The sequence below is a fragment of the Camelina sativa genome, chromosome 11, assembly GCF_030686135.1.
Source record: "Camelina sativa cultivar CO46 ecotype springtype chromosome 11, ASM3068613v1".
NCBI classification, from domain to species: Eukaryota; Viridiplantae; Streptophyta; class Magnoliopsida; order Brassicales; family Brassicaceae; genus Camelina; species Camelina sativa.
In genome coordinates, this window is record NC_141890.1 from 29722046 (window position 1) to 29741820 (window position 19775).

At 34.8% G+C, this 19775-nt stretch overlaps 1 protein-coding gene and 1 pseudogene across 7 annotated transcripts; one reads left to right on the forward strand and one right to left on the reverse strand.

Moving 5' to 3' along the window:
* Positions 1-4323: 4323 nt before the first annotated feature.
* LOC104724392 (putative cytochrome c oxidase subunit 5C-4) lies at positions 4324-5782 on the reverse strand. 7 transcript variants are annotated; one of them, XR_002033978.2, is made up of 4 exons: positions 5652-5782; positions 4953-5166; positions 4781-4827; positions 4324-4566 (listed from the first exon to the last, which is right to left on the reverse strand). XR_002033978.2 is itself a non-coding variant. In XM_019231693.2 (4 exons), the coding sequence occupies exon 2, from the start codon at positions 5155-5157 to the stop codon at positions 4960-4962; it is 198 nt and encodes a 65-aa protein (XP_019087238.1). In that variant the 5' UTR covers positions 5158-5166; positions 5652-5782; the 3' UTR covers positions 4324-4566; positions 4781-4822; positions 4953-4959. The 7 variants fall into 7 exon arrangements, 5 of the variants coding, with proteins under 5 accessions (XP_019087238.1, XP_010441175.1, XP_010441174.1 ...); XR_002033977.2 differs by having other exon boundaries at positions 4324-4634; XM_019231693.2 differs by having other exon boundaries at positions 4781-4822.
* An 11039-nt stretch (positions 5783-16821) lies between these two features.
* On the forward strand, positions 16822-17917 carry LOC104728394 (F-box protein At3g49450 pseudogene; annotated as a pseudogene).
* Positions 17918-19775: the final 1858 nt, after the last annotated feature.

Consider the following 19775-nt stretch of genomic DNA (forward strand, 5'->3'; position numbering starts at 1 on the left):
CCGAAATACTTGGCTGCTAACTTCTGGCAGGCTCGTTTGGAGACAGACTGTTGACGATATGGTCTCAACTTCAAAAATACCCACGTTCCCACTTCATATTCCACATCACGTCTGTGCTTATCGGCATTGTTTTTCATTAGTTGTTGTGCGTGAAGCAAATGGTTCTTAATCTGGATTAGCATCGAGTCTCTTTCTTTCAACACACGCTCCAACTCTAACACCTTAGTAGAATGTTCTTCAAAACGGACTATAGCAGGAGGGTCTCGTCCATACAGCACCCTAAACGAAGTTGTCTTCAAAGCCGTGTGATATGATGAATTATACCAAAGCTCAGCCCACGACAAATACTGATGCCACGTTCGAGGATGAGTTGAGGCAAAACATCGAAGATAAGTCTCTAGGCACCTGTTTAAAACCTCCGTTTGTCCGTCAGTTTGCGGATGGAATGCAGTACTATACTTCAGTTTAGTTCCAGCTAGCTTGAAGCAATCCTTCCAGAACGCACTCAAGAATGTACTTCCTCTGTCCGAAACAATAGATGCTGGATAGCCATGTAATTTGATTATCTCGCGTGTGAACAAACTAGTCACGTCCGAAGCATTAAACGGATGTTTCAAGCTCAAGAAGTGACCATACTTGTTGAGTCTGTCCACTACCACCAAAATGACATTCTTTCCTTGGGAAGTTGGCAAACCCTCAACAAAATCCATTGATATATCCTCCCAAACATGTTGTGGTATCGGTAATGGTTGCATTAGACCTGCAGGAGAAAGTGTTGAATATTTATGCCTCTGGCATACTTCACATTCAGCAACAAACTGTTGTACATCTTTCAACAGACCATCCCAGTGGAAGGATTGTTGAACTCTCTTCAATGTTTTAAGAACACCAGAATGTCCTCCAAAAAGTCCAGAATGACATTCCTCCAATATCAGCTTTATCGATGAAGACGTTCGAGGAATCACCAGCCTATGTTTCACCCATAGCTTGTCGTTCCTGACAGCGTATTTCGTATAACGTGAAGGGTTATCCACACAAGCTTTTATCTCTGCTTGTATCTGTGCATCTCTCTCGATCTCCTCGTAAATCTCTTGGAGTTGTAACGCAGTAGGTACTGTCAGAGCCAATAGTAGCATCGATGACAATGTTCCCTGGGGTTGAATCATTCTAGACAAACCATCTGCAGCTGTATTCTCCACTCCTGGTTTATATAGTATGTCAAAATAATAGTTCAGAAGTTTGACCAACCATTTTTGATAGTCCATGGTTACTTCTCTCTGCTTCAATAAGAATTTCAGACTTTTCTGATCTGTATCCACCACAAAATGTCGACCAAACAAATAGTGCTTCCACTTTTGAATGGACAAAACGATGGCCATCAATTCCCTCTCATACACCGGTTTAAGTTGTTCTTTAGCTGACAAGCCATGGCTAAAGTATGCAATTGGTCTTTTATTCTGCATAAGAACTGCTCCCAGACCATAGCCCGATGCATCTGCTTCTACTGTAAAAACTTCTTCGAAATTTGGTAAAGCTAGTACCGGAGCTGATGACATTGCACTCTACAACTTGTCAAAAGCCATTTGTGCCTCACTACTCCACTCAAAGCTATCCTTTCTTAGTAAGTCTGTTAAAGGTCTCGCAAGGACACCATACCCTATAATAAATCTTTGATAATATCCAGTGAGCCCAAGAAAACCTCTTAACTCTTTCACTGATTTAGGCGTAACCCACTGAGTCATTGCCTTTGTCTTCTCTGGATCAGTCGATACCCCTTCATTCGAAATAATATGGCCTAGATAGTCAACTTGTTTTTGGCCAAACAGACACTTCTTCTTATTGGCAAATAACTGGTTCTCTTCCAATATTCGCATAACTACCTCCAAATGCTCGATATGCTTTGCCAAGGACGAGCTGTATATCAGGATATCATCGAAAAATACCAGTATGAACTTCCTGAGGTAAGGTCGAAACAACTCATTCATTAAAGCCTGAAAAGTGGCTGGTGCGTTTGTTAAGCCAAAAGGCATGACTCGAAATTCATAATGCCCGTCATGAGTCCTGAATGCTGTCTTTACTACATCTTCTTCTTTCATCCTGATTTGGTGATAACCAGCGCGAAGGTCTAATTTGGAAAATATTACTGCACCATTTAACTCATCCAATAGCTGATCAATCATGGGAATAGGGAATTTATCAGGCACTGTGACTAGGTTTAACGCTCTGTAGTCAATACAAAATCGCCAACTGCCATCCTTTTTCTTTACTAACAGAACAGGGCTTGAAAAAGGGCTTTGACTTGGTCGTATAATTCCAGAATCTAGCATCTCTTTCACCATTTTCTCCATTATCTCTTTCTGCGCATGAGGATATCAGTATGGTCTGACACTGATTGCGTTATTCCCAGGCAGAAGATTAATCGCATGTTCTCTGCCTCTAATCGGGGGCAAATCTGTTGGAATAGCAAACACCATATCGAACCTTGCTAATACCTCCTGAATAGCGCCCTCCACAGGTTGTGTTACCTGAACAACGTGTTGATTATACAGAGCAACTTGCACTCCTTTCGTGTTCACTATATAACCACTAGATAGAGATTTCAGAGACATCTTAGAGATTTCCAACTCTGACTCTCCTCTGATCGTAACTATCTTGTTTTCATATAAGAATGACATCTCATTCTTCTCCCAGTTGACTTGGCAATCTCCCAGTGTACGTAGCCAATACACTCCCAAAATAATGTCAACTTGTCCAAGCTCCAGCACAACAAACTCCGTAGTGAACTCTAAGTTCTGGATTGAAAAACAAACCTTCTCACAAACTTCTAATCCTTGAACCAATATGCTTGTTCCCAGCTTAACTGTCAAATTGGGGTCTTCTCTACACTTCAGTTTGAGCTTCTGGACTGCCGCAGGTGAGATATAGTTGTGAGTGGCACCACTATCCAACATGATGATCACATCCGATGTACCCACCGTACCTCTTGTTTTAGTTGTTGAAGGAGATGATATTCCTCTGTACGAGGTGAATGATAAGGCCATGCATTCTCCAACTGGCTCTGAGATGCACATATTCCCCGTATCCACTTTGTTATCCTCCAATACCTCTACTTCAAAACCATTTAATATTGTGAGAACCCTAAGCTCCTTATTCGGACATTTGTGATCTTTAGAGTAAGGTCCATCACACTTAAAACATATACCCTTCCTTCTCTTCTCATCTAACTCTGCACCAGTATTGTGTCTCTTTGGTCTCTGCTCATTTCTGTTTACTTGTCTGTCATGACCTTGTGTTACGTCGGTAGTTATCATCTTCGACTTCCAAGTATTATTGAAGTGGCTGTAGTTACTCTTGTAATCAGAAGCATTTGACTCTTTAAGTTCCTTATCAACTATTTGTAACTCTCGCTAAACCACCATGCGCATTAAACTATCTTCCATAGCTCTTGCTTCCGCTATCATTTCAGGAAGATCTCAAGGCTTCTGCATATGAACCAATTCTTGCATTTCCCTCGTCAACCCATTCAGAAAGATACCCTCCAATTTCTGATCATCTAATCCTGTTACTTGTGAGGATAAATCTTCAAACCTCTGCACATAATCTGAAATCGAACCTGTTTGTTTGATACAAAACAAGCTTTGACTCGGTCCTCGAATCTTCAGATTGCCAAACCGTAACATCAGAGCAGCTTTAAACTGTTCTCAATTCTCGAATTGTCTTCTGTTAGCCTCCCAATTAAACCAGCTCAGAGCTTCTCCTTGTAAGCTTACTGACACTAAAGCCAGCTTCTCCGCTTCGTTGTAACCTCCCATTCTGAAAAATCTTTCAACTCGAGCAATCCAACCATATATTCCAACGCCTTCGAATATAGCCATTTCCACGTTGCGGAATAAATTCTCTCTAAGCCCAGGCCTAATTTGACTAAGGCAAGGTTCCAGAGGATAGAAAGATACCTGGTTGCGGCGATCTTGAGGTCTTGCGGCTCCGGATTGACTCGAACCACCAACTTCACGAACCGTCTCTGTCGCAGGACCAGAAGCAATCAAGAAATCAAGCTTGCGAAGAATCTCTTTCATCTCGCGCTCCGCGAATTTCTCACTTGTGCGATTCTCAGATTCACGAATCTTGGTTCCCAAAGCAGCTAACTGATCAAAGATCTCTACGGATGCTTGCTCCGATATCAAAAACTCCTTCACCGGTGTCAAAACTTGCTCCATCACCATCTTGATCTTCTAATTTCTCCGATTTAAGAAAATCCCCAATTTGTGTGAAAACCTAATTTTCTCTTGCATTCGATTCGATCGCAGATCACAAGCGCACCAGTTGATAGAATAGAAACACTCTTTTGTATTTATGAATGAAGATACAATGTTATCGGAACTGTAACCGTAAGAGCCTTAGACGCAGCTAAGCCATATTCTCACTCCTCAGAGATCACATACGACTCTCTTCTCACACCACTCTTACGATATGCCCGACTCTTTCTTATTTACAGGCTTATATACATTTATTTATCACTCACGTGCTCTACTCTTCTTCCACACGCGCTCCAATCTCCCTTTGCTTCTTCCTCACATAGACCCGATGGGGCTTATCAGTGAATACCGCGGTAGCACAAATATGAATTTCACAAACTGATTTAACAATATATCCTTTTATTAGCAAAACACTAACCCTTTCAACGTAACATATCCAACATTTTATAATAACTCCCATTGTTCTCCAAACATTTTTTACAAAAGTTCATACCCTACGCAACAAACTAAGATAGATTCCTTACTGGTTCTTGATCTTGAATTCATATTTGGTAGTATAACAAATGCTATCCTACATCAAGAAAACAATTACACAATCAGATCAGTTAAGCACACGACACACTTTCATTACATGCCGCCAAAATTGCTTACTATCCAGATTTAAATATAGTGCAAGACTAAAACCGAGAAACGTACACGAATACTACTCATCTTCCGCGACAACACTGATCTCTCCCTTCTCGAGCAAATCATAGAACTCCTTCGTTCGTCGTTGGTTGTTCCAATGATGCATTTTCCACAGCCCTCCAACCGCAATGCCTAGTGCTATTCCATATAATATCTCTTTGACTATGCTTGGTCCTTTATAGATAGCCTTCCCGATCTTCGGAACATTTGCCATTTACGTCGCCTAATATAATATAGTGTACATATTCATAAGTTCCTTCTGCAATGTTTTAACATAGTAAAATTGAATTTTATCACATTAATATACAATACGGCATCAATTTAATTTTATGTTTGTGTATACTAATACTATCACATCGTTCCAACTCCAATTTTGCATTTGTGAAAAGAAAAAAAAATGATTGACATGGTGGAGTATAAAAGTGTTCTGTTTTTGGATATTCAAATACATTAGCAAATATCAGCAAACCGCAAAAGCAAACTGATATTACTACTAGGTTACACAATATTGATAAAGATGTCAAAAACTGAAGCAAGTATAGGTTTTTGCACCGTATAAAATATATTATGATATTCAACAAACAGAGAGGCAAAGCAAGAAATATGATAATATGATACAAATTACTAACAAGCGAGAGCGACAATGATGCGAGAAAATTTGTATAAGTTTTGCAGGAAAATAGTAGGAAATTTTCTTAGAACCCATACCTGTAGATTTAAATCAGTGATCGAAGTTACACAGAGAAGCTTCAAGACTCTCATGAGACTAGAAAGATCTCACATGTAGTATAAAGGCTGAGGCATAATCCAGTGCTACGGACTTTGTAGTGATCACTTTTACAGGACGTAAACAACGGTTAAGATTAAAGATTTGAAGATCAATGGTGGTTTGTTTGCGAGTTCATGTATGTTGTTTGACAAGTGTAACACAAGTAAGCGCCGGTGAGAGCCACGTGTGTGGAAGTATGAGTTTGGTTCAGCACTAGACCATGACGTATATATTTAGAATTTAGTTTCCTGGTTTTTCGTTTATTTATTTTGTTTTACATATTACTTGGAAGATTTTAGTTTATTTCCTCTAAATAAATACGATAACAAAGATACATAATCGTATATTTATACTAGTAGTCATTTTATGCTATGTACGGATTTAGTTTACATTAGTGAATATTTTTTGTAATTTTGGAAATAATATTAGTTAAATAAAAATATTATGTCAGATTTTAGATATGAGAGTTAATAAAATGTGTATCTGTCTATCTCTAACAGAAATTGTAATTAAGAGCATATAAAAAATTTATTTTTTAATTGGATAATAAATGCAATAATTTTTATATCAATTAGGTAAATGTAATTTATACTTTCTTCCGTTTTTTACTTGTCATTTAAGGTTTTCTTACACAAATTAAAAAAGTCTATTAAATTGTCTATTTCACCCTTTATTAATATATTTTATAAAAATTTCATTGGTCAAAACTTTAAAACATCAGAGATAAAACTGGAATATTTACCAAACATTTTCATTGAAAACCTAAAACGACAACAAAATTAAAACAGAGGGAGTATTTCATTGTTATAGGAGTTCACATAAACTATGTGAGAGTTATAGATATACAATCATTACATATTAATATATTTCTTATATGTAATATTTTTAAATACTATTATTAATCATTCATTGCAGTACTATAAATATTATGAAAGTTACAAAAATGAGAGTTAGTACAAAATATAGGATTGATGAGATAGAATAGAAAAATTAATAAAAAATGTGTCAGGTTTATAAAAATATATTATAGTGAATTAATAACTAAAATTGTCTATTGTTTTAAATATATATTCAAGAGTTATATATTATAAATATAGATCTATGAAAGGGCATCTAAGCTAAGATAATCAAATCATGAATTTGAATATATATTCAATTCTCTCTTTAAACAGAAATATATACAATTATCTCTTTATCAAAAAAAATATATTCAATTCTCATTTAGTTATTTAGAATAATATATTAAAATATATTTAAGTTTATTTTAAATGGATTGAAAATGATTAAAATAGTATGATATCAAGATCATGTGAATATTTATATTAAATTGTGGAAATAAAAAAGCCAATTATTACTCTGCAATATCTTTTTTTTTATCAACCATTGAATCACAACTGGCCGGCCCATTAGCCAAATACCTATATTTGTAGGGAGTGGAACTCGATCCCGGATGTGATGGTGCCTTGTGCATTAAAGACTTACTATTTGCCACTGCACTAAAGTCACTTCACTACTCTGCAGTATCTTATATAACCCAAATATATATATTATAATCTTATATCCTTAAACTATTTAATCATCAAATTATTTGTTAAACGAAAATTTTATTATGTAAATTCAATTGAATAGATTTGTTACACTAAAAATTAAAAGAAACAAAATGACATTTGTGAAAGAATAGAGCATCGAATGACAATATTTTAAAGTTTTCCAAAAGAAAATTTTACTTTATTATTATTAGATGATATAATATATTAAGGTTTCTTTCAACTCTTACTTTAAGAATCTGACGTCTAACATCATTATATATTAAATTCTTTTAAAATCAAATACACATGAAATTAATTATTTTCTTTTATAAATATTTTAAAATGATTGCATAAATCATCAAAAGATGAACAATAGTTAAAATAATTTATATTTTTGGAAAAAATATCAAGACTTAGTAAGATAATATTTTTTTAAAAGTTAGGAACTTTCCAAAAATGGAGGTTCCAAGAGGGTTACTAAAGAGTCTTCCCATTCTAGAGTGGAAGTGGGATATGATTACTATGGATTACGTGGTAGGTTTGCCAGTGTCCAGGACGTTTGATGCTTTTTGGGTCATTGATGACCGGTTAACTAAGTCAGCACATTTTCAGGCCATTAAGAAGACTGATGGAGCAGCGGTCTTGGCTAAGAAGTATGTGAAGGAGATAGTCATGTTGCATGGGGTGCCAGCAAGCATTGTGTCTGATAGGGATTCCAAGTTCACTTTAGTGTTCTGGAGAGCGTTTCAAGCAGAGATGGGCACTAAGGTGCTTATGAGTACAGATTATCATCCCCAGACAGATAGACAGTCAGAGAGGACGATCCAGACGCTGGAGGATTTGCTGAAGATGTGTGTGTTGGATTGGGGAGGCCATTGGGCAGATCACTTGAGCTTGGTAGAGTTTGCTTACAATAACAATTATTAGACAAGTATTAAGATGGCTCCTTATGAGACTTTGTATAGGAGGTCGTGTCGTACACTGTTATGCTGGACTCAGGTGGGGTACACTGTTATGTACGGGGCAGATTTTGTTCAGGAGATCTCAGAGAAGATTCGGGTTCTCAAGCTGAACATGAAAGAAGCTCAGGATCGGCAGAGGAGTTATGCTGATAGAAGGAGGAGAGATCTTGAGTTGCAGGTTGGTGATAGAGTATACCTCAAGATGGCCATGTTGCAGGGTCCGAAAAGGTCATTGACTGAGACTAAGTTGAGTCCGAGGTATATGGGTCCGTTCAGAGTGATTGAGTGTGTTGGACCAGTGGCTTATAAACTGGAGTTACCTGAGGTTATGCGTGCATTCCATAAAGTTTTCCATGTTTCTATGTTGAGGAACTGTCTCCGTGAGGATGATCAGTTGTTAGCTAAGATTCCTTAGGATCTTCAGCCTAACATGACTTTGGAGGCGAGACCAGTGAGGGTTCTCGAGAGGAGGATCAAGAAACTTCGGAGGAAGAAGATTCCTTTGATGAGGGTCCTTTGGGACTGTGATGGTGTTGAGGAGCAGTCTTGGGAGCCTGAGGCGAGGATGAAGGCAAGGTTTCAGAAGTGGTATGAGAAGCAAGCCGCGACTTGAGCTTGTCTAGCCTGGTCCCATCTATAATCCGTGGCTGGAGCGGGAATGGAGTATTCCAGCCCATCTCTCTTGTTTACTTGGTCGCTTGGGATGGTTGGTTGTGTAACTAAGTAACAAGATGAGGTGGTGCTCGGGGTACAAAATTTCCGTGAGGCGGGGTTTTGGGGAAAAGTTTTCTGAAATAGAAGTTTCTAAAAGAGGAAAGATTCCAAAAGTGGAAAGTTCTAAAAATGGAAGGTTTTATGTGAGTAAGAATTGTCCATTTTTAGTGGTTGTGAGCCTTGGAGGGGCTAGTGTGGCCTTCGTTGCGGACTTTTGAGTCATTATGCCCATGTGTGGCGGTCTTTTGAGACAATGTGCCCCTGTGGGCGATCTTTTGAGACATTGTGTGGCCTTTGTAGCGGGCTGTTTAGCCAGATGTGTGGCCTTTGTGGCGGGATGTATAGCCAGATGTGTGACCTTTGTGGCGGGCTATTTAGCCAAATGTGTGGTCTTTGTGGCGGGCTGTATAGCCAGATGTGTGGCCTTTGTGACGGGCTGTTTAGCCAGAGGTGTGGCCTTTGTGGCGGGCTGTATAGCCAGATGTGTGGCCTTTGTGGCGGGCTGTTAAGCCAGATGTGTGGCCTTTGTGGCGTCCTGTTTAGCCAGATGTGTGGCTTTTGTGGCGGGCTGTTTAGCCAGAGTTGCCTGTTTAGGCGGTCCTTCGGGACATGTGGTCTTCATGACGGTCCTTTGGGACGAGTGGCTTTGGTGGCGGTCCTGTTTAGGACATTTGTTTGGTCTTTGTGGTGGTCCTGTTTAGGACATTTGTTTGGCCTTTGTGGCGGTCCTGTTTAGGACATTTGTATGGTCTTGGTGGCGGTCCTGTTTAGGACATTTGTTTGGCCTTTGTGGTGGTCCTGTTTAGGACATTTGTTTGGTCCTAGTGGCAGTCAGATGATCCATGTATGGTCATGAGGTATTCCAGAGAGAGGAATATGTGGTTGGTAGGACATTGTGATGTTTTACGCGAGCTACGGGAAGGAAACCAAGATAGGGATAGGACTCAGACGTGTTCAGAATTGTTTGCTCGTGACTCTTGGGGGACTTTTGTTCTCCTAGTACCCTCATATTCTGAGATTTTGTGGCTTGAGAGTATGGTTGGTATATCGACTTCGGATGATGATCCGGGGACACACTGTAGGGTGGCAACCCGAGAGATGAGTATTGGATTTCCTTATATATTATGGCATGCGGGCTTAGGCCCGATGAGGAGCCAATATTATAGCATGCAGACTTAGGTCTGATGAGGAGCCAATATTGTGGCATGCAGACTTAGGTCTGATGAGAAGTCAATAAAAACTCAAGGTTTAGGCCTATGAGTAAAAGAAAGTCCAAAAGTCGAGAGCAAATAATGCATGGAGCGTGAGTCTATCGCCTATAGGTGACTTTCCGTAGATCGGTCGGAAGAGTGCGGGCCGTGGAGACGGTTGCACAAGAGTCTTTGGCTGATGGTTGTTCGAGATTCGAGGACAAATCTATGTTGATGGGGGAGAATTGTAACGTCCGCAAACCAATTATTGGTTTTATGGGATGGGTGTCGATCGATACCATAGTGGTGTCGGTCGACACCAATGTTATCTGGTTCGATCATATTGATTTAATCGTCGATTTTGGTCGGTTTGGTTTAGGGAAAACGACATAACCGAACTATTAAGTGGGGAAACCGACCTAGGTCGTGTTTTGGTGTTTGTCTCGCCGTTTTTAGAGAAAACAAAGAGAGAAAATTGTTCATGAGGTTCTAGAGAGAGATTGTGAGATTTCAAGGCTTTGTGGGTGAGATCTTGCTGTGGGAGTGAGGATTCAAGGCTAGGAACGTGTGGGAAGCTTGCTGGGAGTGTGAGATTCATTCATTGTTGGTCAGAATCTTTCTACAGAAAAGTGAGTGCATGACCATGGCTTATCTAAGCTAAGATCTCTGTTTTTGTGATATTGTGTGTTGTTTGGTTGTTTCTTTTGGTTGTTTGTGAGTTTTTCGTAGCTCATGAGGTTTGGATTCGTTTCCTGAATCGCGTGGAATGAAAATGAGAAGTTTGGAGGCGAGATTCAGAGGTTCTGTTCGAAGGAAATCACTGCGCGGTAGTGGTGTCGGTCGACACCAATATGGTGTCGGTCGACACTAACGCGAGGATGGCTCGGGGACTCAAAAATTTAATTTTATATAAACAATATTTTAAAAATTAAACTAATTTACATAAATAATACCATCCCACCATCTTACTTAAATTTGATTCCGTTTGTGCCCGTGAAAATTATATAAGATATAAACACAGAAATTAAACCAACGAATTCAAACTTATAAATTTAATTTAATGTTGGTATAGTTCCGAGATGAAATCAACCACAAATTGATATAAAGTGGCTCTAGATTCTTGGGGGCTGCATATATTTCTAATTAAAGAAAGAAGGAAAAAATGTTGATGTTTTATTTTTTTTTATTTTTGGGTTTGTGGTTAATTAGATCCAAACAAAAAAATACAGATATCAAAAATATAGTAAGCCAAGTATTATCTCCTTAGTAAAAGTTGTGAAAAACCTTCTTATATTATATATAATTACTACTAGATTACACAAAATTGATAAAGATGTCAAAAACTGAAGCAAGTATAGGTTTTTACACCGTATAAAATATATTATGATATTCAACAAACAGAGAGGCAAAGCAAGAAATATGATAATATGATACAAATTACTAACAAGCGAGAGCGACAATGATGCGAGAAAATTTGTATAAGTTTTGCAGAAAAATAGTAGGAAATATTTTTAGAACCCATACCTGTAGATTTAAATCAGTGATCGAAGTTACACAAAGAAGCTTCAAGACTCTCATGAGACTAGAAAGATCTCACATGTAGTATAAAGGCTGAGGCATAATCCAGTGCTACGGACTTTGTAGCTAGTGATCACTTTTACAGGACGTGAACAACGGTTAAGATTAAAGATTTGAAAATTAACGGTGGTTTGTTTGCGAGTTCATGTATGTTGTTTGACAAGTGTAACACAAGTAAGCGCCGGTGAGAGCCACGTGTGTGGAAGTATGAGTTTGGTTCAGCACTGGACCATGACGTATATATTTAGAATTTAGTTTCCTGGTTTTTCGTTTATTTATCTTGTTTTACATATTGTTTGGAGGATTTTTGTTTATTTCCTCTAAATAAACACGATAACAAAAATATATAATCGTATATCTATATTGATAGTCATTTTGTATTACGCACGGATTTAGTTTACATTGTTTATAGATATTTTTTTAAATTTTGGAGATAATATTAATTAAATAAAAATATTATGTCAGATTTGAGATATGAGAGTTAGTAAAATATGTATCTGTCTATTTATAAGAGAAATTGTAGTTAATAGCATATAGAAAATTTATTATTTAATTGGATAATAAATACAATAATCTTTATATCAATTAGGTAAATGTAATTTATATTTTCTTCCGTTTTTTACTTGTCGTTTAAGGTTTTCTCACACAAATTACAAAAAGTCTATTGAATTGTCTGTTTCACCTTTTATTAATATATTTTATAAATATTTCATTGGTCAAAACTTTAAAACATCAGTGATAAAACAGGAATATTTACCAAATATTTTTATTGAAAACCTAAAACGACAACAAAATTAAAACAGAGGGAGTATTTCATTGTTATAGGAGTCACATAAAATCTGTGAGAGTTATAGATATGCAATCATTACATATTAATATATTTCTTATATGTAATATTTTTAAATACTATTATTAATCATTCATTGCAGTACTATAAATATTATGAAAGTTACAAAAATGAGAGTTAGTACAAAATATGGAATTGATGAGATGGAATAGAAAAATTAATAAAAAATGTGTCAAGTTTATAAAAATATATTATAGTGAATTAATGACTAAAATTGTCTATTGTTTTAAATATATATTCAAGAGTTATATATTATAAATATAGATCTATGAAAGGGCATCTATGCTAAGATGATCAAATCATGAATTTGAATATATATTCAATTCTCTCTTTAAACAGAAATATATACAGTTATCTCTTTATCAAAAAAAAAATATTCAATTCTCATTTAGTTATTTAGAATAATATATTAAAATATACTTAAGTTTATTTTAAATGGATTGAAAATGATTAAAATAATGTGATATCAAGATCATGTGAATTATTTATATTAAAGTGTGGAAATAAAAAAGCCAATTATTACTCTGCAATATCTTTTTTTTTTTTACCAACCATTGAACCACAACTGGCCGGCCCATTAACCAAATACCTACATTCGTAGGGAGCGAGACTCGATCCCGGGTATGATGGTGCCTTGTGCATTAAAGACTTACTATTTGCCACTGCACTAAAGTCACTTCACTACTCTGAAATATCTTATACAACCCAAATATATATATTATAATCTTATATTTTTAAACTATTTAATCATCAAATTATTTGTTAAGCGAAAATTTTATTATGTAAATTCAATTGAATAAATTTGTTACACTAAAAATTAAAAGAAACAAAATGACATTTGTGAAAGAATAGAGTATCGAATGGCAATCTTTTAGAGCTTTCCAAAAGAAAATTTTACTTTATTATTATTAGATGATATAATATAGTAAGGTTTCTTTCAACTCTTACTTTAAGAATCTGACGCCCAACATCATTATATATTAAATTCTTTTAAAATCAAATACACATGAAATTAATTATTTTCTTTTATAAATATTTTAAAATGATTGCATAAATCATCAAAAGATGAATAATAGTTAAAATAATTTACATTTTTGGAAAAAATATTCAAGACTTAGTAAGATAATATTTTTTTTTAAGTTAGGAACTTTCCAAAAACGGATGATCCGAACAACGATTCTATTGTTACCGGTGTTTTGTTGTTCGTTTGAGATTGAATCGAGGATAGAATAGAAAGTAAATGTTTTAGTTTTCACAATAGTCTGATAGAGGATGTGTTTGTATGGTAATAGGTTGTTTTTCGAAAACTAAACTTTATAGAATGTTTGAGCCTTTAAGAGAGAGAAGGGATTGAAATCAAATATTAATGATCATAAATTCTCAAGTGTTTCAAAATAATAAGTTCAAAATGAGAAGTAATATAAACAAAAATGAAAATTGAGGAAAATAGTGGTAGATAGAAGGCAATGCATAAAATGATGGTATTATTTCAAATCAAAATATAACTGATTATGTTCATAATTTATTCTAAAATTCCTAATATGAAAATTTATAAATTTTATGTAATTCAAAACTACCATAACGTTTGAAACAATAAGTGTGAATCGAACAAAAGATTTATAGAATTAGATCAAAACCATCTCACAATCTTACGTAATTTTCCACAATAATTTAATTTTATATAAACAATATTTTAAAAATTAAACTAATTTACATAAATAATACCATCCCACCATCTTACTTAAATTTGATTTCGTTTGTGTCTGTGAAAATTATATAAGATATAAACACAGAAATTAAACCAAAGAATTCAAACCTATAAATTTAATTTAATGTTTGTATAGTTCCAAGATGAAACCAACCACATATTGATATAAGGTGGCTCTAGATTCTTGGGGGCTGCATATGTTTCTAATTAAAGAAGGAAGGAAGGAAATGTTGATGTTTTATTTATTTATTTCTTTTTGGGCTTGTGGTTAATTAGGTCCAAACAAAAAAATACAGGTGTCAAAAATATAGTAAGCCAAGTGTCATCTCCTTAGTAAAAGTTGTGAAAAACTTTCTCATATTATATAAGATATACATTTTTTAAGTACATTTTTGGTTCTACCCTTATATTTATACTTATTTAAAAACTTATTTATAAAGTTAATCCCTAAAATATTTCCAAAAATAACATTACTTCAGATTTTGTAATCTAAATATTTTACATACCATTCCAACTAAATAAATACAACAGAATCAATATGAAAAGAGAAACCATGATATATTTAATCACACTTCTATTGTGTATTGAAGATATTTTATCTCTGAATCCTTTGCAAGCAAAGAAAAAAACAATTTGATTCAGGTTTTGTTTTCCAAAACTTGTAAGCTTTGATTCTTAACGTAAGAAGAACTTCGATTCACATTTATTTAAATATTAGAATTAATATCTATAAACCTAATAAAATTTTAAAATATTACGAATATGTAAAATTAAAATTTTTAAAAATACTATATAATATGGTTATATAGTAGATGTGTTATAAAAAGAACATGTTGGAATTAATAAAATATTATTAAATTTGTGCTAACACTGGTTAAATCCTCATTTTATTATTTGTCAACACTATTAATATTAGAATATTTGACATATAAAAATTAAGTTGATTTAACTAAGATTGTGTAAAATAATTAAATCGTTACGAAAAATGTGACTTAATCATAGCGTAGAAATGACTTATTATGTATTTAGATCCTTTGTTTTTGTTATAATAATTAAAAATCAAAATAGAATCTCAAACACCAATCAAAACAAACTAAATATAACAAACAATGGTCATGAAGTATATTGCGGGTTAAAAATTAATATAAACATTTAGTCGCACAAATGGTCGAGAAATTTAGTTATTCATATATTTGGAAAACATGCATCCAATATTTAACAAACAAATACAATATAAAATATAAATAATAATAAAAATTATATACACGCGGTATACCTCGGGTTAAATTCTAGAATCCTCCATACAAATATATATATATATAATGTTTTAAAGATAGCAAAGATACATAATCATATATAATACTACAAAGATAAATTTGCATGTGTTATCCATCTTAACATTTTTGAAGTACATTTTTGTGTCATCCTCTTTTATCTTTGTATCCAAACAAGTCTCAACTAAATTATCTACAATCCTTACAACCAAACACAATCATTTCTTTATTTGATAATATTAATTTCCTAAAATATATCTATCTAATTTAAATAAATATGTTAGATTAAAATATAATTCTCCTTTCATTTATATTTAATCTTATATTTAATTATTTTAATTACTATTCAATACATAAAGTTAATAAAATTTTAGATTTTTTTTAGCATATAATGTGATTTGAATTTTTATAAACGGATATATATTAAAAATTATCTTAGGATATTTGTAACCAAACAAGTATATCCACATATAGAGCTTGGAATACATTTTTGGAGTACAATGGGGTGCCATCACTTTTTGCCAACTTCGGGTCGGGTTTTTAACTAAAATTATAACCGATTCAATTATCCGGATCATCCTTAAAATTGCCGAATATTTTTGGCCGGTTTTTAATCCATAATATACTTATTTACATCCAATTAATGCCAATTAATGCCCATTGTATCTTAGGAAATATCTAATTTGCATGCCGAATTTTTAGGACCGAGTTTGACAAAAAGAATTGATAACCCAATTTATGTAATCACATCCCTATAATATAGCAACTAATTCAAGATGAATACATCTTAGAAAATATCTAATTTGCGTTTAATAAACGATTACATATTTGGTAAGATCTTATTAGCTTTAAATGTACACTATTAATCCAATAATATCAATTGAGAATCATATTAAGAATATATCAGATCATTCATTCCTAAATCATAACTAACAAATCGTAAAATATATATTCTCAACTTTCGAATCAAGAGTTTCTACAAAACTCTACCTACAACTGTTAACAGTATATATATCAACAAAATAATAGCCGTGTGGTGTACTACGGGGTAAAACCTAGTATACATCATACAAAAAAGGAAGTATCTAAAACCGTGTAGGAAGGTAGGTGTTGTTATTGGACTGTATGGGAATTTACAATTAGATAGAAGATATATAGAAACAAAACATAGTAAACAAAAAAAACAAACATTGTGCTTTTTGTCTATAGGGTTTATCAATACCATGAGATAACGTCAGAAGCACGTCTCCGAGGAGGAGAATCGCCACCGTCGATTTTCTTCGACATTACTTGATAATTCAGGGCTGATGCCAATTGATGTCTTTGATGAAATATTCTGGACATTATCGAGGAAAACCATAGCGAGGTGTCGTTGCGTGTCGAAGCTGTGGTCTTCCATTCTCGGCCGTTCAGATTTCAGTGATTTGTTCTTGAAAAAGTATTCGGCTTGTCGGCATCTCTTGTTCGCCTTCAAACTCAACGGTAAGTGGCTCTTCTTCTCGTCACCTCAACCTCAAAATCTAGACGAGAACTCGTCTCTTTTAGCCACCAATCATCATATGTGTTTCCGCACTAGACCGGGTTCATGTCGGATCAATGTCCCTATTCGTGGCTTGCTATGTACTACATCTATGTGGCTCAAAGATAGATATAATGATTTCAAGGCAATGGTTTATAACCCTAGCACAGGACAGACCATAACATTACCCAACTTGATAACAAGTTGGAATCATGCGAGAGCCCAATTAGGGTATGATCCAATCAACAAGCAAGTCAAGGTACTGTGCGTATCACTTTCTAAAAACCCTTGGTAGGGCAGGCATATCAAGTTCTGACATTAGGAATAGGAGAACTGTCTTGGAGGATGATTGAATGCTCCTTACCTCATCACCCTTTAAATATTGAGATTTGTATCAACGGAGTCTTGTACTATATAGCGGATCCAAACAACAACTTTCCAGAACGTAGGTTTGTAAAACCTTACACCATAGTTTGCTTTGATGTTATGTCTGAGAAGTTCACATATACTGACTATGCTCTCGACAACAAAACAAAGTGGTGCCCAACTATGATAAATTACACTAATAAGTTAGGTGGAACAACTACAAGTCTTGAGTTGTGGGTTCTAGATGATGTTGAGAAACACAAATGGTTGAGGAAAATCTATTGCCTCCTTTGTGGAAGAATCTTGTTGCGGATACAAGGTTGAAATTTGTCGGCATGACTAGTAATGGTGAAATTGTGTTTTCTCCGCTCGGTTTATCTGATCCTTTCTACATTTTCTACTACAATATGGATAAGAATACTGTCGTAAGAGTTAAAATCCAAGGAATTGGACCCGTTAGTGGTCAAGACATCTACACTTTTGTAGACCACGTTGAAGATGTGAAGCTTATAACGTGAGTGCTTAGGATTTCATAAGACTCTTAGTCGCTTTATGGTCTTGCAAAATTGTGGTTTGTAATCCTTTGCTTATCAAAATATAATTTATTCTGGATAATAAATTTTAAAAGACCAAATATCCCTGGGTTTCTTTATATTTTATTTCAACTTTGTTCTAGGATTTAATATTATTTATACATGGATATCATCCATATGAAACCCTTTTTTCTACACAAACAATAATCACTTGCATTTCTCTTTTGTTATAGTTAAACTACCTATAGTCGTCGTCTTTACGGTTTAGTACAATATTCTCTAACTATTTCGTAATGCTTATTATTTTAATCCTCTACTTCTGTCATTCTGTGTTATTGACATGTTTCTCATCCTTTGTTTGATGATCTGGACCTTCTATATCGGCATCTTGAAACTTTTTTGTTCTTGAATCACCTTAACCTTAAACATTAAATTGCTCACTTGCTTAAAAACTTATGTCCTTTTCCACCAATGCTTCTTGTGTTGTCTCTGTGTCTCACAATGCCTATTTCATACATGTGCACTGATTCATCTTCTTTAGCTCATACTCCACCTTCAATCCAAAATCTATGAACCCTTATTCCTTTTCTCTCTGTTTAGTACTCATACTTGATCTGTGTGTAAAGAATGCTCTTAAAGCGAAAACATCGCAATAAATTTTGTTTTGTGATTAGGCTTGAGGAATAAAATACTGTATATACATATATACATCTCAATGATATGCTGGGGGCAACATGTTTAGAAGGAATGTGTTTCTCTACCTCCTTATAATTTTGGCTCGTTAGGGTCAAGAACATTAACGGAATGTATAGTATTTATAAGGCGATAAAACCATGTTTCATGGTATTTACGAGAATTGTCATGTAGTTAATATAATTCACTTAATAATCGAAGATGCTAATATCAATCATTGATAAGTATGACATGTGTTTTTTGGTTGCTATCTCGTATTTTGGAAATCTGATTGGTTCTTTTGGTTCCCTCTCTCAGTCTCAAGTATTCGGATTAATTCACAACTTCTAGCTAGGAAGATAAATTTTGAATCTTATATTTTTTTAATCTTACATATAGTTTAATTATAAGAAAGATATATTTTGCATCTTATATTTCACTATTTAAAAAAAGAAGTGAAAAATCGTGTTAGAAGCGACGTAACCGGTGTGGTAATGTTTACGCCATGAAACTACGGCAGAAGCACGTCCCCGAGGAGGAGAATGGTCACACTCTACCCTTTGATCTTTTTGATGAAATATTCTCGAGACTATCGGCGAAAACTATACTGAGGAGTCGTTGCGTGTCGAAGCTCTGGTCTTCCATTCTCCGCCATCCAGATTTTATTGACAAATTTCTGAAAATATCTTCGGCTCATCCGCAACTCTTGTTCACCTTCAAACTCAACGGTAATTGGCTCTTCTTCTCTTCACTTCAGCCTCTAATCTAGACGTGGACTTTTCTCTTATAGCCTTCAATCGTCACGTGTGTTTTCCTCGGGTCGGATCCGGGTAGGAACCGATCGGGTTCGGGTTTTTTTATCCATTTAAGAATTAAGAAACGATAAGATTCGGTTCGGATATCGGTTCGGTTCTTCTCGGTTCCAGATAGGTTGGGTTCTATAATTTTTGGACACAGATCATATCCGAAACTCGAATATCCAACCTTTGGTTCGGGTAAAATGGACCCATTTGTACCCGAAAATGTAGCAAAATACCCGAAAAAGAAAACAAAAACCTGAGAAGAACCGGATAACAAAACTTCAAAGTGCAAACTTATTTCCTATCAAGTACCAACAAACAAAAGTCACACTCTCCTAACAACAAGACAGATAAAATTCAGACATCAAAGG